A 21,941-nucleotide genomic window follows, 5' to 3' on the forward strand; every position below is an offset into this window, starting at 1 on the left:
AGACCCATATTCTTCCCTAATGGGTTACTTTTGGCCAAAGTTTTTATCACAGCAACAGAAAGTGTAAACTAGAATGGTAATCAAATAGGGTCTGTAGGTCATCCAAGTGAGTGTTTTCTGGGCGCTGCTTAGAAACGCAGAGGTTTTTAATTTTTTAAAATTTGTGGCAATTTGTTTTTGATTTCTCTTGCTTTTTGTGTGTGTGTGTGTGGGGGGGGGGGTTCCTCTCACATTGTAGTCCAGGCTGGCTCGAGACTTACTCTGTAGCCCGCGTTAGCTTTGAATTTCTCCTTTCTTCTTATCTTGCCCTCCCTAGTTCTGGGATTATAGGTGTGAGCTGCCACACCAAGGTTAGACTTCACTCAGAAACAGTCTTGGCCAGTGTCTGACCTGGGCATTTGTTGTACCCTCTAAGACTGTAGTAGTGTCATGAAAGGCTTGGGACGGTGCCGGGGGAGGGGATGCCTTCTGACATTTCAGTTCCCCCCCTCCATTATCATTCTATAATTTTGAACTATATGGAACATCATTCACTTCAAAGGATCATCTTTATGGGTAAGGAAATGATCTCCTTGGGGGCCTTGGGGCAGTTTAGTAACCTTCCAATGTTAGTTTGTTTTTCTTTAAGGAACAGTGTCATATTGAGGTCAGAAAGGGACTAATCAGTGGAGAACCCTGCATCTGAGAGAAAACAAGTTGTACAGGCAGCAGACAGGGAGCTTGGGGTGTCTGCCCAGGTTATCCTGGTGACGGCAGTGGGCAGTGAGACAGCAGCCTCATGCTGTCTCACTGCCAGTCCCAGATAGAATTTGCTCTTGGGGTGCAGTACAGAAACCAAAAAGCCACCTTCTCCCTTAGCACTACACCAGCCCTCAGAGGTCTTCCGTGCCATCAGTGTGGAGACATAACTATACCTCAGCCCTGAGAAGGCTCTGTGTCTGCCAAAGAGAAGGTAAGAAGTTACAAGGACAGGCTAAAAATAGCTAGTTTGAATTGTTCAACCCAGGCCAGGCAAGGCAGGTTGATGAGCAGCCTGAGACTGACTTCAGGGGTAGGGTGGGTTCCTCAACTTCCTCTTAACCTCTGTTAAGTGTAGGACTCAGGTGACAGTCCAGTTTGTTTGCAGGTGTCAAGAGACAGTCTTTCACCAGCACATGCCCTGTGGCAGCCCTGTTGTTGAGAGTCTTAGGATGTCTGTGTGTTCTGCCTGTCTAGGTCTCTTCTCCTTTCTAGCTAGACTTCCTGACATGACTTTGGAGAAGGGGGCCACCTCCACAAGGGTGACTTGCAGAGAGAAAAGACAAGCAAGCAGGCTCGGACTCTCCAGAGACTGGCAAAGCCGTGCCAGTTACTACCAGAGTGACCCTGGCCTAGTCCTTTACAGCTGTGGAGCTTAGATTTTATGATATCAAAAGCAAACAGTAACAGCCGATCTGTCTGTGTGTCTGTGAGCTCTATGTCTGTGATTCTGCCAGTTGTGAGCTGAAAATGTGAGGGCAGAAGGTTGTATCTGTACTGCACACAGTCCTCCCACCCCGCCCCCATCCCTTGTCTTGGTTAAAACAATGCAGTGCAGACAAGTATCCATTCACGTATTATAAGATATATATTATTTGAATTATGGTAAGCTGTTTAGCGATGGTTTCAAGTATGTGGGAGAATGTGTGTAGGCTCTATGCTATTTTATGTTAGAGACTCGTGTGTCACCAGATTTTAGTATCCATGGGGACTCTGGAACCAATCCACTGCAGATACTGAGAACCATCTTCTCCATGAGTCACCAATTAATTCAGTTCACTCTCTTTGTTCATTGACTTTGCAGGTTCATTTACTCATTCTTTGGTTTATAATCACATCTGTTCATTACAGAAGTCTTTGTTGACTAAGCTGTGTATACCAGTTACCCCGAAGCTACACAGAGGCAGAGGCCAAATGTATAGGAGGGAATATGACACACTGAAAAACGCTGCTTTGATGTAAACACAGGGCCCCATTTGCGCCTCTTACGGTGGATTATCACCTCACAGGACATTGGAGTTGGAAGGGACCTTGTTTAGTTTCCTATTTAAGAAGCCATTAGTTTGCACGGTACGGCTTTCCAACCTTTCTGGGATGCCTGTGTCCATTCTTGGCAAGCGGAATGCAAGAAGGTTCTGCCTGGTCTTTTTCTAATAACTCAGCTTATCTGTGAACCACCTATCTGCTAGCTGGCCCTGTGCCAGCATGGTCCTGGGAACACCCAGTTAGAGGCAGAGACACCCTGCCTCCTTTCACCCTGACATGCATTAAATGGTAATGACCCCTTGTTCTCAGTTCCTCGCGCAGCCTCCTGTCCTTAACTGTACGTTCATGGCTTCATTAACAAGCAAGCACTCACATGTTCACAGGCCCATCCTTGTCTGATGACCCTGTCTTTTGTGTCTACGTGTGTCTGGCGCCCAGCACTGGACTTGGCTCCTGTTAAACCCTCAAGGTTTATTTGTAACTGAATCAAGTGGGAGGGGATGACACTATAGTTTCTGGCTCGAGTCCAGCCAGTCTCTCCTTGGAAATTGCCTGCTGTTTTCCTTTCGTGCCTCCCTCAATTACCCTTCCCATAAGTAATTGAAAAAAAAAAACCAACACTGTGATATTCATCTGTCAGGTTTGTTTTTCATCTCTTGATTATATTAATATTTCATATCTCATAGACAGTAAAGTCTAGGTTACAAATACCCCACAACTTCCATTTTACTCTTCATGACCTGAGATGATGGGGGGTCTGAGATCACTAGCTCAAAGACAGGCAGCCTGGGTCAGGATCCCTCTCTCCTGTTCTTTTTTTCTTTTTAAATGTTTTTTCTTTTAGATTTAATTATTGTTTATTTATGTGTGTGCCTGAGCCTGTGCAGTTCCTTGCAGAGGCCAGAGGAGGGCGTTATATTCCTGGAGCCGGAGTTACAAGTGGTTGGTTGTGAGCGTGCTCTGATGTGGGTGCCGGGAATTGAACTCTATTCCTTTAGCCACTGTGCCTTCTCTCCAGTCCCCTGCCCCGTTGACTTCCTCTGCTGTTACCTAGGCAAGTTCCTGATCTCATAAACCCCATGGCGCTCTCTGGGCCATGACTTTGGACTCACCCTCTCCTGGTAGTGTTGCTGTGCTGCCGACTCATGCTCACCCCTGTGATGGGATCAGCTTGGTCTCTGTGCAGTGTGCAGATGACAGTTGTTCTGATGTTGTGTCTCTGTGGTTACTGTATGATTAGAAGCCAGGAGGCAAGGAAAAGCAAGTCGTTGGCAGGGTCCAGGCTCTTACTGCTGCTGCTATGGTCTCCAATGCTATAGAGTCACAAAACACTGGTGGGTTCTGATACTGATGGCACATATGTGCACACGCTTGTGCTAGGGGTGTGTGTATTATAGACAAACGCTGTACCTCCGAGCCTCCCCCTCCAGCCTGCTGGCATTTGAACCTCTGTGCATGTTTTATCTCTCAGCACTTTCTCCGTTTCCACTCACTGGAGGCCGTCGATGGGTTTCTTTCTTCAGGTTTGGAATGCCGGCTTCCCGGATGGAGGATGAAGATTTCAATTATCCCGATTACCATTTGGGGGCTTGTCAACAGATGCAAAAACAAATTTCCAGTTCTTTTCCTCTCAGAGTGCATTCTGTCTGTGCCTGGACTGGAACACTTCACCCGGCAGGAGGAGGATGTCCTGTTGACAGTGTTTGCCAACTGACCCCGGGGCCTTTGTAGTGAGAGGACTGTGTGTTGGGGAGCAGGGGTGGCTGTAGCATTCTCACCTGACTCACCCTGACTTTGAGGACAGTCGCAGAAGTCACCTGCTTCTCCTCTGTGGGTCCTGCGATGCTCATCAGAAGTTGGTGATATCAGGGATCCTCAGGGGGATCTCGCCCTTTCAGGATCAGGAGTCAGAAGCCAGCATGTGGAGGAGCAGCTAGAGGCTGTTCTGTTCAGCACGTCACTGACACGTGTTCTTTCTCCCCTCCTGTGTCTCCCAGGTGTATGTGTCTTACGACTACGGAAAGTCATTCAATAAGATTTCAGAGAAGCTGAACTTTGGCCCAGGAAACAACAGCGAAGCTGTAATCTCTCAATTCTACCACAGCCCTGCTGACAACAAGAGGGTAAGGAGGCTCCGGCTTCGGGGCGTTGCATTCTGGGAAGATGGCTGCACTGAAGGGGACTGGGCCGTGGAGCCCTTTGCTATCTTTGCAGTGTATGTGGGTCACCAGCTACTGTTTTCAGTCTAATCTGGGAGTTGGTGACAGAATACAGTTCTCAAGGTGGATCTTTGTATAATTAGAGCCAGGCAGGATTTCTGGACAAACAAGGATCGGTCCAACCACAGAAAATCTGCCAACCAATAAATGGGCTGACTCACTGGTGGCTGGAGCATCTCCTAGGTACACAGGGCTAGTCCTGGGCCTCCAAGAGAGAATGCTTAACTACTTACTGCTTTTGTTGGCATTATCAACATGTGCCTGCCTCTCTCTTTCTCTCTCTTTCTCTGTGTGTGTGTTTTCTTTCTCTCCTTGGAACTTATATGGATAAAGAAAAGAAACTAAGAAGCAGGCGTGGCTGTGCCCATACCTTATACCTTCCTCGTTTAGCATGCCCACTTGTCTTGCTTCTTTGATCAGTAGCCCCACGCAGTTGCATTCGGGAGAAAGCAGTGACCTTACCTTACCCCTGGGCCACAGGCAGATGGAGCTGGCTGGCAGAGCATGAAGGGACCCTGACAGCCTACTAGGCTTTCCTGCCATTTGGTATCTCATTGCTCTGGGAGTTATATGGGACCCCATGTTTCTAAAGGTGGAGATTTCATGCCTTCTGCTAGGAAATGCCCTAAGGTAGAAAACAGCCTCAGCAGTTAAAAGCTTCCCGAGGTGAAGGGAGCGAGCTGCTGGGTTCTGTCTGCCCAGAAAGGACCCACTGGGCCAAGGCCACAGAGTCCTTCCAAGGCCTTGGTGCTGGTTTCTTAGGTTGCCTTGGGTCTTTTAGCAGAGGCTGCATTAAAAAGACTTAACAAGTCATGTGGTTGCCTGACCAATCAGAACAGAACTTTTCTACAGGGAGCTAGGTCTGGGAGGGTCCTTTTTAGTTGCTGGATTTTTGAAGGTGTCCTGTCATTCTCCTCCTCCCAGTCACCCTCCCCGCACTTCCCTTTCCCTCCTTCATGGGGGCCTGGCCACCAGTTCTTTAAGAGGAAGTACTTGAGATGTTTCCAGGCAGTGGCTCTTTACCAGCAGAGTTGTGACTGGAACCTGCTGGATAAATAGTCCTTCCTGGTGACCTCAGAGTAAATGGGCAGTTAGCCGTACATTTCCCAAAGGGAAAGCAAGGAGTCTTTGGAGGAACTGGCTCTGGTCTACACTTCACTTCCTGCCTCTACCTTATGATGAGTCAAGCTAGTCTTGAGGGCCCTAGAGGTGGGGAGTGGCCACCTTATTATGGGATCGTAAGAGGTGAGATGCTGTATCCAGGATGCTAAGGAGCTGGCTGCTTCTTCTTGATAGTTCTCTGATTGCTTGTGTCACCAGGGTGTGCTTCCCTGGTGAAGATTGTCACCGCTAGATCTCTACCCCATCTCTCAGCTCTGGCTGCCATCCTGGCCTTGAAGCCTCCTTCTCCAGCCTGGATTCTCCCTTGTTTTAGTGCCAGCATGCCCCCTTCAGCTTAGGGTCCAAATGTAGGCACGGTAACCTTCCTACCAGTTTCTGATTAGACCACAGCTGGTAGGTGGGAAGGATGCTTTGAGCTCCTGTGAACATGTTTAGAGCAGACAGAGGACAAGATGCTTTTGAAGCATGTGGTCTGCAGAAGGGGTAGAGCCCCTGACGTGTTGGGCTAAGAGGGAAGCAGGGATACCTGGATGATCATAGTAAAGAGACTTCGGCATTGCATGGAGAGGTTGGGGTAATGTGTTTATAACTCAGGGGCATCTTGGTAAGCTGGCCATGCATACTCTGGAGGTAGCAAGGATATGAACTCAGAAAACAAAGCAGCTGCCTTTCTGGAGAACAAAATGACAGTTGACGAGGCCTATAAGGTGAGGCCTATAGGTGAGGATAGAGGGGGGGAGGGAAAGAGGGAGGGAGGGAGGCAGGCGGACTTCTCTGTAGCATGTCTACTTCCCCAGACAAAGCTGTCACGCTCTCCAGATGTCTCCGGAAGGAAGTGATGACATTTACCATACTGGTGGAGCTTCTTTTACCTTTGTCCCCTGTAAGGCAAATACTGCCCCACCAGACTTACCACTTCCTGAGAAAAGCCACACAGGGCTGGGCGCCTCTGTGTCAAGTGTGCTGTGCTGGGCCCAGGCTCATCGCCTATGTAAAGGTGCCCAGTGGGGCTGCCAGTGTCCCAGGTGGAGATCAGCAGCAGCTATGGAAGGTCTGGACAACAAGAAGGGACAACATGGATGTGCTGTGGACTGGGAAAAAGGATCATCTGTGCTTTTTGCCTGGTGATGGAGACATTAACGTATACTCTGCTGCCGGCTAATTGGTCCTGCATGCCGCTCCCTGATCTGATGTGTAGGTCTGGCTATCTGGAAGCCCTCTTAGCCCTAGAGGCACCCGCAGCCATGCAGGCAGTCACTTCTGTATCTGGGTTTGTTGACAAGGGCCATGGAAACATGGTTGGCTTTTACAGTCTAACCTTAGCAGGAGTGCAAAGGAATCCGGTCCTTTTCCAGGCTCAGGGTGGATGTAGGGAAATAGTAAACAGTTTGTTTCTCTTCTTTTCCTGCTTGCCTTCTCTGTGCTTCCAACTCAGCATCATAACTGGGTTCCTGCATTAAAGCCGGAGAAGGTCCACCATGTGATCAATCCTGTAACTTACAGTCCTCAGTTAGGGTTTCTATGGCTGCGATGAGACACCATGACCAAAGTAACTTGGGGAAGAAAGGGGTTTATCTTAGTCACAGTTCCAAATAACAGTTCATCATCAAAACCAGTAAAGGCAGGAACTCAAGTGGACCAGAAATCTGAAGGAGGAGCTGATGCAGAGGCCATGGTGAGTGCTGCTTACTGGCTTGCTCACGTGGCTTACTCAACCTGCTCTCGTATAGAGCCCAGGACCACCATCACAGAGATGGGACCACCCACAATGGCCTGGGCCCTCCTCCATCAGTCATGAACTAAGAAAATGCCCTGCAGGCCTGCCTGTAGCCTGGAGTTATGGAGGCTATTCCTCATTGACACTCCCTCCTCTCTGAGGACAAGTTGACACAAAACTATGCAGTGCCATTACTTTATCTTCACAGACATACCTCTGGGAAGTCAAGAGATTACAAACAGGCTGCTGAGGTTAGAGTAGGCAGAGATGTTTCTGAGATCTCAATTTAGGAAGTCTGTTGGCCAGTCCATGTGGTTGGCCACCATGAACCCCACCAGCCAGGCATTTAGAGACGTAAGACTCTTAAGTCCTCATAAGACTTAAGGTAGAAGAAGAACATTCTGTCCTTTCCTACCATGTTTGTGCCATGTGGCATAGCATTAAGGTGTACGAGATGCTGTGGGTGGTGAGTGAAGCCTGTTTCTAAGTGGAACAAGAGGATTACTTGAGGTGATAAGGCCCTCTGGGTGCTGTGGACTAGGAATGGGGCTTAGGGTAGACATTGGGTGTCAGAAGCAGGAGCAGAGTTGGTAGGAGCCTACATGTAGGAGGACAGTATTGGTGAAGAGACTCCAGGGAGCTGACATATGGCATCTGGGCAGGGTGCTCTGGGTGGCCACCCTGTCTGCCGTTTGGAGGTAGAAGGGATTGATTTTCACCTTGAGGACTGTGGGGAACACTGAGAGAATCTTCGAGTCTGTGTGTGGTAGGCAGGAACATTAAGTGCAGCTCCTTCTAATATGTGTGATGAATTAGAACAGAAAGACCAGAGAAGAATCTGGGAAATGAAACATTAGTTCCCAATGATGGGATTGGAGGGAGGAGCCATGACATCCAGCCTTTCATGTGGTCCCCCGCTGGGGATCCGAACTCAGTTTCCCATGCTTGCACAACAAGTACTTTGTTGACTGAGTCAACTTCCCAGTCCCGAGAAGCTGCCTCTTCCTGGTATTGTCACTTAACATTGCCTCACCAAGGGTCAAGCTTCTAATCTGTAAACGTGTATAGGACCGACCACATTGGAAGTGTAGCAAGAATTCAACATCTGGTGTTAAAGGCAGGGTTGAGGCTGTGTGGAAGAATACTGCCTTGATAAAGGACATAAGACTCTATGTGTCCAAGCAGGGAGGTGGGGATGAGGAATCTGCAAAGAATCTAAGTCCCAGGTTGTCAGGGGAGGAGGAGCCTGGGGGCTTCGGAGGGGTGGCGCAGAAGGCGAAGGATGATGAGCTTTCTGGGGAAGATTGAGGGACATCTGAGGGGAAGAGGCTCATACGTGAGTTAAATCCCACAGTGAAAAGCTTTGAGATCAGGAAATGCTGCCTCTGGGTTTGGAGAACACTGAGGATTGATGGACTGTTAAAAATTGGGCTCTGTACCAGCTGGATATGACTCTGCTCCTGCGTCATTTCAGGCATTTAGCTGCCACCAGCTTCAGTGTCCTCGTTATTAAAAGGGGGTGTGACGGAATGACCCAAAACACTGAGTCACTGTGAACGAGGAACAGTCTAAACAAGAAGCAGCCTGGGAAAGTTCTAGTTCCCTGCTGATCATAAAACAACAACAATAGCAACAACAACTGAACCAAACCAACCAACCAAAGAAACAACAACAACAAAAAAATTAGCTTATCATAATCAGTATGGTATTTTACCTTTACAAATGTGAGATGATAGGAAGGCATGAAACAGATTTCTGGAGCAATCCTTTCTGATTGAAAGTGCCACCTTCCCAAGTCATTGGGATGGTTTGGGAGCTGGGAGGCAGGCTATTTTTAGGGAAGACATCCACAGCCAAATTATGATGTTCTTGCTAGGATCATAATTGTTTTTATTGCATTGAGTTTGCTTAGAGTAGTTCTTGCTTTCAAAACATTTACTACCTTTTTCTCAGATTTAATGAGGCTTCTGCAGAGTGTGAGATTTACATTAGATGCTGGGAGGAAGTGCAAGAGAGAGCACACTGGAGGACATGCAAAGAAGAAGGAAGGAGGGACCCGGTGCAGGGCAGCTTCTTGTATGCAGGCTGGTGAGAAGCTGGAAGAGCATCTGTCATGCAGGGAAGTGTCCTTGGACTGATTCCCTTGCACTGGCTGCCTTGTAGAATGTGAAGAATTGCTTGTGGGTGGTGCTGGATCCCTTCTGCTCTAGCTCTGAATCATTGTCTGGGCATTGGGGCCACTCTTGTTCTTCTGGGAGCGTGGCTGTCCCTGCCACCTCCAGGCTCCTATCTCATCTGAGCTCCCCAGACTTGTTTCCCTCCCTTTTCTTGGGCCTCTGAGCCTGTTATCAAACCTATATAATAGTATCTAACCCCCTACGTAGTACCCAAAGTCACATTCCCTCAGACCTGCAGTGTTCTTTCTCTGTAGAATTATACCTTCTGTGCTGGTGAATTTTGATAAACTTGACACAAACTAGAGTTGTTTGGTAAGACAGAACCTCAACTGAGAATTTGCCTTCATCAGACTGGCCTATAGTCAAGTCTATGGGGGCGTTTTCTTGATTATTAAGTTGATATGGAAGGGGCCCAGCTGTCTATATGAGTGGAGCTAGTCCTAGGCAGGTGGTCTTGAGCTGTATAAGAAAGCAAACTGAACAAGCCATGGGGAGCAAGCCAGATAGCAGCTTTCTTCTATGGTTGTACATGGGTTTCTACTCTTACTTGGGTTTCTACTCTGACACTTCTCAGTGATGAGCTATGATTGGAGCTTGTAAGCCAAATAAATCCTTTCCTCCCTACGTTGCTTTTGATCACTTGTTTATTATTTTTTTTTAGCATAGCAACAGAAAACACACCAATTCCCACCCACTCTTCAATGACCGCCTCTTCTGTGTTGTAACCTCTGATACCCAGGACTGGACAGGTTCTCACGGTGGTCCATCCATCTGTGCCACCGCTCACTTACTCTTCATCTGTGGCTAGCTGTGGGCATGGCCACCTCTCACGTAGGCTCTGCCACCTAGGAAAGTGAGTGCAGCACACCTAGCCTTATGGTGGATGGCATCTGCAGTATTCACACTTTAAATTGTACAACCTTAGTCTGGTCCTTACGAAGTCTAGGTGGCAGCTACTTCCATCCAAGTAGGACTTGTTTATAGTCACTGACCTATGAAGAAGTGAAATAAGGCACCGCCCCGGCTTCCACACCCACTTTCAGCCGCACGGTTGGTTCCTGGGGTCATGCAGTCACCTGGCGTAATACCGAGGAAGAGGAACTTATCTTAGATGTAGAGGTTGTAATGGGTTTTTCCTGGAAAGGTGTGACCCGTGGTTGCTCAGAGGATGCACCGAGTGATGGCAGCCCTGTCTAGGTTCAGCTAATCTGACAGGCAGGATATCTGTGTCCTGGCTGTCAGGAGCCACCTTCTGATTGTAACTAAGTAGCTTGCCAGTGAGCAAGAGTGGCCAAGTTGGCCAAGCCAATGGGAAGGAATAAAAAACACCAGAAAAGTTTGCCAGCCTCATGACCCGGTTAAACAAGCTCCCTTTGTGGTCTTACGTGGCCTGTCTCTGCAGTCCTTTCTATGTGTGTGTCACTTGAGGGATAGGGGACAACCTCTGGTATTGGTCCGCAGGCACTGCCCACATTTTTTTTTTCCTTAAAGATAGGTTATTATATGTGCAAAGCAGGGACCTTCCCAATGAGTAAACTCCCTGCCCTGCCCCCATCGGAACCTGGGGTGATGCATCCAGCATCTTTTGGTTGCCAGGAGATGTAGAGGAAGAAGATGGAACCCTGTCAGTTACAGACCCCTGACACAGGGTTACTTGCACATGCTTTGGGGACCTGTCAGGTGGCTCTGGCCAGACGCTGCTCTGAGATTGCCTGTTCTGTCTTACAGTACATCTTTGTAGATGCTTATGCCCAATACCTCTGGATCACATTTGACTTCTGCAGCACTATCCATGGCTTCTCCATTCCATTCCGGGTGGCTGATCTCCTCCTCCACAGCAAGGCCTCCAACCTCCTCTTGGGCTTTGACAGGTCTCACCCCAACAAGCAGGTAAGAGCCTTCTGAGGCACAGACTGAAGTGTGTGTGTATGTGCATGTATATATATATATGTGTGTGTGTGTGTGTGTGTGTGTATGTGTGTTTCTGCTTGGGTGGATTATGTGTCCTTTTGATGACCTCACCTCCTCCCTCCTCTTCGCTCAGGCTTAGCCTTTGTAGCTACTATTTCACTTACCACAGCTAAGGAAAAGTATACTCTTGGCACTCTCTCTGTGTCCCTGCCAGCACCCAGGGCCCAACACTTGGCAGGTCCTGTGACTTCTACACTAGGCAGGCTTCCTTTGGTGTATATATGCATCTTTGCAAGCCTATGGGGTAAGTCGAGGCTCCGGAATTTGATTAGAGAGAGTCATAGGAGAAGTCTGGAGCCTGCTCTCTTTCGTGGCTTCCCGACATATTCCCATTTGACTCCTCTGTTCTGTGCTGCGTTGATTTTGTTTGACTTTTGACAAACTGAGGTTGAACCCAGGTCCTCCTGCCTCTGGCTCCTCTTCATGTCGGCCCCACCTTAAGCACACTGCAGCTGCATTTGAAGTTATTATAAATGTTAATAGTGTGTTAAAGGCTAACAGTCTTCCTTTGTGTTTGTGCATGCCCATGGGTTCTAAAGTGAATGATGTGTATTTCCCCTTTTTGAATCAAGTTTGAAGGACACTGACAGGGGAGGGAGAGCCTGTGCAGGATTTCTGTCTCAAGGCTCAAATGTGTCCTGTTGGGAATTCTGGTAGGGCATAAACCTGTGAACTCTGCAGGTTCTGTGGAAGTTCTGGCCAGGGAGGCTTGAATGCTTTCGTTCAAAAGAGCCTTGAAACAGTTCTTTTGCTCTGTGGCTGTTTAACCAAAACACAGATCTGTTTACCATTGCAAGCCTTAGGGAGTAATCTAAGCTTAGGGGCAGGGTCAGTTTACCAGGAGAGGTGGACTATTGTTAGGTGTGGTCTCAGGTTTCTTAATCTTTTCTGCCAGGGACCATGGAAGCCTCTGGTGTTTATAGGTTGTAGAGATTTGATTAAGATGAGCTGGTTAATTACTCACCGGCTAAGTTCATACATTTAGTTGATCCTTGTGCTCTGGGCTTAGCAAGTGCCCTTTGAAGTCAGAGGAAGTAACCGAGGCCTATTTACTTATTTAATGCTAGGTATCAGACCCAGGGCTTCTTACCTGGTAGATGAGTATTCTGCCACCACCAAGCCATTCCCATAGTCTACAGATTGTACTTCAATTCTCTTTTTAGTCTGTGTTTCCTTTTTTAGAGCATTTTATCATCGTAACTTGTTGTGCATTGAGTTGATGGATATGGGTTATATTTATATGGACGTGCTTAGGGGCACCATCAAGCTCCAGAACTCAGTCTTGTAGATCTGAGACCATGTCATTGTTAAGTCCATACTCCCTGCGTCTCCCTCCCCCAGCCCCTGCTGGCCACCATTGTACTTTTGGTCTCTGATCTTGGCTCCCCTGGATCCCTCAGAGAAGTGAAGCCACACGGTTTGTCTTTTTGTGTCTGGCTTACTTCACTTTCCACAGTGTTTTCAATGTCCCGGACTCCAGTGCGTGCCAGGATCGCCTTCCTTTGGCAAGGCGGATCAGACACTGTTGTGTGGCTGTCCTGCATATCACTCCGTCTGTCCCACGGTGGAGACTCGCATCGTTTCCCCATTTTCGCTTTGGTTTTTCTGCAGCGCTAGGGAAGGAACCCTGGGCCTTGCACACCCTGGGCAAGTCCCCTGTTCTGACACCTCCTCACTCGAGCGGTGAGACACAACCCACAAGTGGCAGGCAAGTTGTCCTTATTTTTCCTCCCAGCTGCTCTAGAAAACAGATCCGTCCGTCTGTCCTTCTGCTCCTGTTTGCTGTGCTGTGCCTGAGTGCCGGTCCTCACAGTGTCCCGTGGAGGGCTGGGTTTCGGTTGGTGCTGGGGGCTGATGTCATAGGGTGAGACATGCCTCTTCATGTCATGAGTGCATCTTCTCATTTTGGTCTCCGCAGCTATGGAAGTCAGATGATTTTGGCCAGACCTGGATCATGATTCAGGAGCATGTGAAGTCCTTCTCTTGGTAAGTTGTGCCACGGAGCGGAAAAAACAAAACAAAACAAAAAACAAAAAACCTGGCTCCTTCAGCTTGGATTAGTTCAATGGCATGACTGGGACCAAAATATCTGATGGGAACAGTAGGATTATTTCACCTCCTGGTATCGGAGGGCGCTGGTTTGTGCTGCTGGGGAACGGTGGCAGGTCAGCTCATGGCAACGGGAGAGGCTGCATGAGGCTGTTCACATCACAGCAGACCAGGAGACAGGGTGAGGAAGGACCTAGGGACAGGGTATGACCTTAAGTCCTGACCTAGCTGCCTTCTCCTGCTAGGCAGGCCCTATCTCCTACAGGTTTGACAGCTTCCTGCTGGGAAGAGTGTTCAGAATAAGCAGACTTAGACTGTGCTAATGGGCAGTAGATGGGTACGTGGCTCTCATGTGAAGTGTGGGGCACTTGGGCCAAGCAATATGCTATTGTGACCTGGGAAGTAGAACATGGAACATACTCACCATGTGGGGATGAGAAAGAGGATGCTTTTCAGTTGGTTTGAAAACCTGGGGCAGCCTTGAGACTCTTGAATGTCTTAGAGCCCCTAAGCATGTCCATGTTCAGGCCACTATTATCACACGTGCAATTTTCCACGGTATAAAAATCCAGACTTTGTTATATCTATTACATGGTTTTTGTTTTCGTTGTTGTTGTTTTTTGTTTTGTTTTGTTTTTTTGCAATGCCATCTAAGCAAAATCTTTGGATACAGTTGTGGAGGAGAATGTAGTTTATGATGTCAGAAAAAGCATTTGCCATACATGCCACACATATTTTGTTTTGTTTTGCTTTGTTTTGTTTTTTGAGTCAGGGTTTCTCTGTGTAGCCCTGGCTGTCCTGGAACTCTCTGTAGAACAGGCTGGCCTTGAACTCAGAAATCCATCTGCTTCTGCCTTTCAAGTGCTGGGATTAAAGGCGTGTGCCACCACTGCCCGGCTCACACCACACATTTTGGTAGAAGCATGAATGTACCAGGCAGCTCTAGTTGCCCTTGATCCAGGCTGTGCATGGTAAGTGGGAAGCAGGAAATAGCGTGCTGTAGCTCGTTGTAGAGAACAGGACTTCATGATGGGAGCTGTTATTATTGTAATTGGATGGGAGAATACTGAATGTTATGTTTGGACAATGTGCTGTCTTGTGCGTAAAGAGAAATTGTGTAAGGATTTGCAGTATTGAGGGTCAGCCATAGGGCTCAGGAGGTAAAGATGCTTGCCACCAAACCTTTTGACCTGAGTTCAATTCCCAGAAGCCACAGGTAGAAGAAGAAAACTAACTCCTGTAAGTTGTTCTCTGAGCTCTGTACACTGCTTGCACTGTGGTCTGCATTCTCTCTCTCTCTCCTCTCTCTCTCTCTCTCTCTCTCTCTCTCTCTCTCACACACACACACACACACACACACACAGGGAGAGAGAGAGGGAGAGAGAGAGCGTGAGAGAGAGAGCCAGAGAGGGAGAGAGAGAGCGTGAGAGAGAGAGCCAGAGAGGGAGAGAGAGAGAGAGAGAGAGAGAGAGAGAGAGAGAGAGAGAGAGAGAGAGAGAGAGGGAGAGAGAGTAAAATTAAAGAATCTGTAATGTTTGAGGAAGGAATTTTGTACTGAATTCTGAGTGACTAGGTAACCACTGAAGGTTTTGAAGAGAGTGAGGCAAACAGACTGTCCGTCAAGGATTCCTGTGTCTAAGTACTGCCGCTTGTCACCTTGTATTGTGACCACAGTGGAATGCAAGATCTTGACCACAGGTATTTGTACATGTGCAGTGAGTGGGAACAGATTCTAGGGTGAGTGGATCTGTCTCGTTTGGTCATTCTGTCCACATGAATAACAGAGAGATAACACAAACTGATGTTTCCAGAATTGACTTTTGGTCGTCCTATTGCAGGGGTCCCTGTCACTTTGTCCAGTGACTTTGTCTGTCACTTTGTCCAGAGCATCTAGGATCAGTTTAAAGACATTGTGGTTGGGTGTGGTGGAGCACACCTTTGATCCCAAACACTCATGTGGCAAAGGAAGGCAGATCTTTGTGTGTTTGAGGCCATTCTGTCTGGTCACATAGCCAGTTGCAGGACAGCCTACATAGTAAGACCTTGTCTCAAGAAAGAAAGAGTAGAAAACAAACAAAAAGATAAAAGGATGGAAGACATTGTGATCATTGATTCTACATGTTTTAAGCTCCACACTTTCTCCATCTGGATATCTTGTGGACTCAATGACCATGTGTGTGTGGTGCATGTTCATGTATGTATGGGTAGTCATGCTTGTCTTGGTGTATGTACATGTAAAAAGCTTGAAGTTGTCATCCATGTCTCCTGACATTACTCTCCACCCTATCTATTGAGAGAGGGCCTTTCTCTGTGAATCCTGAGCTCACTGTCCTGGCTAGTCTAGCAGCATAGCAATCTTGCCCCAGGGAACCTTCTCTGCCTTCAAAGTGCTAGGATTGCAGGTGGGCCTCCACACCTGCCTGTGTTTCACTTTAGTTTGAGGGATCTGGACTCCTTCCTGTCCTTTGGCTTGCATGGCTAAGTGCTTTATCCACAGAGCCACTTCCCCAGCCCCTGAATGACCTTCTTTGCATACCCAGAACTGCCTGCTCAGCTCTGGCTTTCCCTGAAGCCACTGCTGTCACGCACGAGTCTCAGCTGTCTCTCTGGAGTCACTCTTGTCCTTCGGCAGTTCATCCTCAGAACACAGGCAGAACAATCTTTCTGAACCAGGTCGCATCATATCTGTTCTTTTTTTCTGAACCTTTGTGTATGTATGGCATATAATGTTCACATGCCTGTGTGCACGTATGTGTGCAGGTATGTATGCATATGAGGTTGATGCTGGCTGTCTTCTTCAACCACCTTCCCCTGCATTTTTAAGACAGAGTTTTTCAATGAACATATTAATTTGACAAGACTGGCTGGCTAGAGTCCCCCACCCCTAACTTCCTTAGCACTAGTGTTATAGACAGGAGCTTCCACACCCATGTTTTACATGGGCACTGAATTCAGGGCCTCAGATAGCAAGCACCTTCTGCATCATCTCCCCAGCCCTCCTGTGGGCCTTTGTATGTATCATCACATCCTTTAGATGAAGTGTGCATCAACCACAGTGCATCATCACATCCTTTAGATGAAGTGTGTATGGACCACAGTGCATCATCACATCCTTTAGATGAAGTGAGTATGGACCACAGTGCATCATCACATCCTTTAGATGAAGTGTGTATGGACCACAGTGCATCATCACATCCTTTAGATAAAGTGTGCATTGACCACAGTGCATCCTCCCATCCTTTAGATGAAGTGAGTATGGACCACAGTGCATTATCACATCCTTTAGATGAAGTGTGTATGGACCACAGTGCATTATCACATCCTTTAGATGAAGTGAGTATGGCCCAGAGGGAACAGGCCTTTACACTTGTTCTTTGCTCTGGCTAGAATGTTCTTTCCTACCTTGTCCCTCCTGCTCTCTCTTTGGGTTTATCAGTCCCTGGGACTTGCCCATCAGAGCTTACTTATTTACTTACATTTTGTTAGAGTATGTTCTGTGTTGCTACGGGAGAGAAGTAGTCAGTAAAGTGGTGCCCACAGCAAAGCAGATTTCATGTCTGGTCACACATGGTCATTCTTGTTCGTGTGGCAAGAGCAGCTGCGATCTATTCATTTAGCAAAAACCCTGAACACCGGGTTGATTATGAAGCCCAGTTCTCTGTGTATCGGCTCCCTAGACTTCTTTTTCCTCCATACTTTCTACTTTTACTTTCTCCTACTTTTCTCTCCCGTCTCCACCCCATGTGAGTTTTTACATTTTTAAATGGAAGTGGGAACACACTACGCTTTCTCGTGTGTCTGGCCTGTTTGACTTAATTAATATCCTCTAGGTCTCTCTGTATTGTCATTCAGTAGCTTCATTTAAAGATCCACTAATATTCCACTGTGTCTATATGCCACAGTCTCTTCATGCATTTCTCTGTCAACCAGTACTTAGGTATCTCAGCTCTGGTGAATCGTGCTGAGGTAAACATGGGAGTGCAGCCCTCAGAGGCAGTGAGTTCGTTTCCGTTGAGGTTTATACCCAGACTGCATAGTCATATGGTAGTTTGCACAGTCATATGGTAGTGCTGCTTTTAATTTCTTCAGGATCCCCCCCAGGCTTGGTTCTTGCTGTGCACCACACAGAGATTCTGCCTTTCTTCACACTCCCCCAACACCCCTGTCTTTTGTCTTTTAAGTGATAGCTGTTTTTCTGTAGGGAGCTCTCTAAAGATTCTACTTAGAATTACAAGTTGCTCTGTTGGTTCAGCTACATACTATCCTTTGTGTGTGTAATCCTTTATTACTAGCATACAGTTGTCTGGCTTATTAACTGCTTGCCTTCAATAGGGTGAAAGCATTTCACGGATGAGATTTTGTTAGTCTTGCATACTGCTGAGTCCCCAGGGAAATTGTAACTTGGGTAGACATTGCCAAATTTTCCATGGACATTGTCAAATTTACTTTCATCTCGGTAGAATAGAATAGCGTCTTTATCTACAGCTAAGGGCACAGTGTCTCATTTAGCTTTAATTTGCATTTTTCCCATTATGAACGAGTTTGAATGTCTTTGCTTAAGAACACTACCCACTCCTATAAGATAGGCCTCATGTAATACTGGATAGCTTTGAACTCTTTATGTATTTGGCAAAGATCATGAACTCCTAATCAAGCATGAATTAAAAAAAAAAAGTTCTTCTTAGCAAGTTCCATGACAACTATGATGACTATACAGACAAGTCCCATCTCAATCAATCAATCAATAAATCATCAATCAATCAATAAAATAAAAAAGGACAAAATAAAATGTTCTTCTTTTGGGGCATTTCTGCTAATGTCTCTTATTCCTTTTCTGATTGTTAGTCTTCTTGTTGATTTCTGGGAACTCTTTATATATTGAGATTAGGCCCTTTAGGTGTCATACGAGACAGGTTATATGTGTGCTTCTATTTGTCAGATATTACTTGTCTTCTGAGATTTACATTTAGTTTTAGTTTATATTAACTATAGTGGGCCATGAGGATGTAGACTCTGCCTGTGTTTATTTTGGCTGCTTGTTTTCCAGTTGAAATTATTTCCTTAGTAACTAAGGATGGTGAAGAAAGATGATAGCTAAGCCTGTTCCAAGTCACAAGGCAGACTTTCCTGGTCCTTTGGTTATTTCCCTTGGGCAGGGGCTGTGGGTATTTTAGGAAAATTATAATGATACTGTCAGGAAAGAACTGCTTCTATCCAGGAGGGCTGTAACTTTCTCTTGCCTTCTGGGGAGTAATTGATTGAAAATAATCTTAGGTTTGATGTGTGAGTGTTTTATCTGCATGTATATGAATGGATCCCAAGTGTGCCTGGTGCAAACAGAGTCAGAAGAGAGCATTGGATCACTGGAGTTGGATGGTTGTGAGCCTCCACATGCATGCTGGGAACTGGACCCTGCTCCTCTCTGAGAACAACCAGCGTTCTTAACCACTGAGCCATCTCTACAGCCCCCAGATTTATCTTTTATCATTTTAATGAGCAGCATATTGAGAGGGCAGGCCAGCAGGATAAGTGCAGGGGTATTTAGCTTAGGCCTTGCTCTGTGACTTTTGCAGGCTCACGGGTGTGTTAAAGAGCTTGGCCCACTTTATTTCAGATCCTTGGATGTCTAGTGTTGAGGTTTATGGTGGCTGGAAGGATTTCTTCACCAATGTCTTCCAGTATAAGAAACGGTGCTAGCCGATCTTTCAGAGAATTAACACAGGTTTGTCCACCATGCTGTCAACCTGGGAACAACAGGCAAAGAGGAAGGGGCTGGGGCAGAGAAAGCTAGTAAATACATGTGCAGACAGGGTAGGTAGGGAGAGACCTGTAACGAGGAGCCCATTCAAGGGTGTTTTGTGCAGCTTCCCTGTGGGACTGTGGGCGAGGCAGGTGGGGCTTAGAGTGGAGCTATGCTTAGAAATAGCCAATGGATGCGATTTCATTATGGAAGTCAGAACAAAAAGTAACTAAGATCCGGAGAGAAGCTGGAAGGCAAGGAGATGCCAGAGTATAAGAGTTTGTAGGTGGAACCAACCCCAGAATTAGGAGGTCCAAATATGGATGAGAGGAGAGGGTTGGGATTAGTGGTATGAGGCCTTCTGTCTCTAGTCCTTGGCTTCCTCTTTTGGCTAGAACAAGGGATAATAGAAATGAGTTCATCTCAAAATATGTCAAGAAGGGTTCCTTCCTCTCTGCCTTTTAAAAATACCCAGCAGTCTCCTTGTCATTTGCATATCCTCCAGGCTAGAGGAAGTACTTTAATCAGTACTTCTAATTGTGGAGAAGAGAACATGTCACCAGCCGCCCCCACACTAGCATCTGATCTGGAAGAATGGATTTCTCCCACGCCGGCGAAGGCTGCTGGCTTCTCTGTCACTCTGCTCAGAGTCCAGATTGTAGGGCCGACATCAAGTCTTCCGCAAGTGTGAAAGGAGGCTCTCCCCTTTTTAGTTTTTGTCATCTTCCTGTGTGTGTGTTCACATGCGTGTGTTCACCTGTGTGTGTGTGTGTAGGCCAGAAGTTGATGTTGTGCATCTTCCTCTATCTTATGTTTTGAGATAGGGTCTTTCGTTGAACCTGGAACTCACGGGTTAGACTCCATCCCCATCTCCCTGGTGCTGGGAACGTAGGATGTCACACTCTGCCTTTCCCAGGGGGCTTCTGCACCGCACGCTCATGCAACAGCCACCTGCTTTAAGGGCTGTGCCACACCCTCAGTTCTACTTCTTCCTTTTAGAAGAATCTGTTTTCTTTGAGGAGCACGGCCTTGACAGTCCATCTCAGGAGGAATTGGAAACCATCCTCCCCTCCATTATGCTAAGTGCCACAGGGCATTGTGGAACTGTGGACAGGCAGCTGCAGAAATGACACCCTCGGCTCAATGCCCAAGTCATCTCCGCATGGCTACTGTGGAGTTCTTTTCTTGAATTCCCAGTTAATTTTCCACTTGCTGCTTCACCGGCCTTGGCAGATTTTGTGAGTGTCAGAAGCCTGGGCACATCAGTTTCTGGTTGGTGCTTTATTTGAGGGCACTAGCTTAGAGCATCTCCACTGGACTTTGACCTTCCTCCTCAGTTACAGTTGGGCTTAGAATGTGTAGTGGTGGTCCAGGCATCTAATACAGTGAGCATCTCTTCAGCCTGGGAACCTGTTAGTCTCCCCAGGTCATGGGAGATGCCCAAGAAGCTTGCACAAAAACATGTGACACAGGGGATAAGAGACCCCACTATAGTGTCATGAGACTAACTCCAGAATTCACCCAGCTTCAGGTCTTTCATTCCTTAAGCTGATTTAAAGACTTCCCTTTGAAAGCCTTGATAGTGAATGTTCTAGTGTGTGTGTGTGGCTAATACTGGGAGGAGAAAGAGGAGCACTGGGAAGGATTCTTGGAGGATGGTGATTTGAACTTGGTCTCAGAGGAGAGGAGGATTTAGGTGGGAGGACTGAAGTTTGTACAGAGGGTGCCTCTGCACAGAGGTGTTCACAGAAGCACGGGGAGGGGAGAGAAAGGTGCCTACCCTCTCTGAAGGATGCCTTGCGTGACGGTTAAGCAGGTGCCTCACGGGAGATGTCCTGGTAGGATGATTCCAGATGGCGTGGATTAGTGATGTCCGCAATGAACAGGCAGGGAAACACCCGAGGGACAGGCCACCGGGCTCAGAGGGCTTCTAATGTGCCCTGTCTGCTGCTGTACCGTGAGTCTGGGATACCTGGCAAAAATGCCTCTCCCCACAAGGTTCTGAACTGGGCACTAGGAGCTCGCTTCTTGCCTCCAGGAGCCAGATATTTATTTCCTCAGAGCCTTCCTACCTTTTGCTTTTTCTGTTCTTTTAAAGCAGGGCTGGAGATAGCTGTACACTAATCCCAGGATGTTTTGGAAAACCCTGATGACAGGCTTGAGGTAGCTTGGCTGAAGGATCCTGGATGTCAGTGAACGTGCCTGAAGAAGGCAGCATGTCTTCTGTCCCCCACTGAGGAACAACCAAAGGCACACGCTTGAGGCAGAGTGCCATTTGTAGCTGGTGCCATGTCACTGATCCTGTGCAGTAGTCCCCACAGTGAAATGTGTTTGTGCTCTAGTGCTTGACTAGGAAATGGTAACAGTTGCTTCTTCCTTCCAGGGGAATCGACCCCTATGACCAGCCAAACACTATCTACATAGAGCGGCACGAGCCCTTCGGGTTCTCCACAGTGTTCCGCAGTACAGACTTCTTCCAGTCCCGGGAAAACCAGGAAGTGATCCTGGAGGAAGTGAGAGACTTTCAGCTTCGGGACAAGTACATGTTTGCTACAAAGGTGGTGGTAAGTTGAGGACGCCCAGCAGAACCCTGCTCCAGCAGGTCCTCTGAAGGTCTGGCACCCACCTGGGTGAGCTTGTATGACATCAGCTCGATGACAGACTTGAGGGAGCTTGGCTGAAGGATCCTGGTGGTCAGTGAACATGCCTGAAGAAGGCGGAAGGTCAGAGTGGAGAAATTTAGAGCAGGCAATCTAAGTATCAGAAAATCTAGAAATCTGTTTGTCTCCCTGTAGCCAAGCATCCCTGACAAAGACAGATTTCATTTTTTGGTGTATGTGGTTGAATGTGTATGTTAGTGTGTGTGTGTGTGTAGCCGTTTGTGTGTTGTGGAGGACAAAGGTTGACCTCAGGCGTTTGTTTTTGTTGTACCCTTCTATCCC

At 47.4% G+C, this 21,941-nt stretch overlaps 1 protein-coding gene across 2 annotated transcripts in view; it reads left to right on the plus strand.

Annotated features, from left to right (window-relative positions):
• The window catches only part of Sorl1 (sortilin related receptor 1), a 162,761-nt gene that overhangs the window by 22,773 nt on the left and 118,047 nt on the right, over positions 1-21,941 (plus strand). The window contains exons 3-6 of one of the 2 annotated variants that reach the window (XM_052188613.1): positions 4,002-4,127; positions 10,968-11,129; positions 13,129-13,196; positions 21,383-21,563. In XM_052188613.1, the coding sequence (XP_052044573.1) occupies positions 4,002-4,127; positions 10,968-11,129; positions 13,129-13,196; positions 21,383-21,563 (537 nt within the window). Of the gene's footprint in view, positions 1-4,001; positions 4,128-10,967; positions 11,130-12,865; positions 12,919-13,128; positions 13,197-21,382; positions 21,564-21,941 lie in introns of those variants that run through there. The other variant, XM_052188614.1, reaches the window with a different exon arrangement.

Source organism: Apodemus sylvaticus, chromosome 7 (assembly GCF_947179515.1).
Source record: "Apodemus sylvaticus chromosome 7, mApoSyl1.1, whole genome shotgun sequence".
In the NCBI taxonomy this organism is placed as follows: domain Eukaryota; kingdom Metazoa; phylum Chordata; class Mammalia; order Rodentia; family Muridae; genus Apodemus; species Apodemus sylvaticus.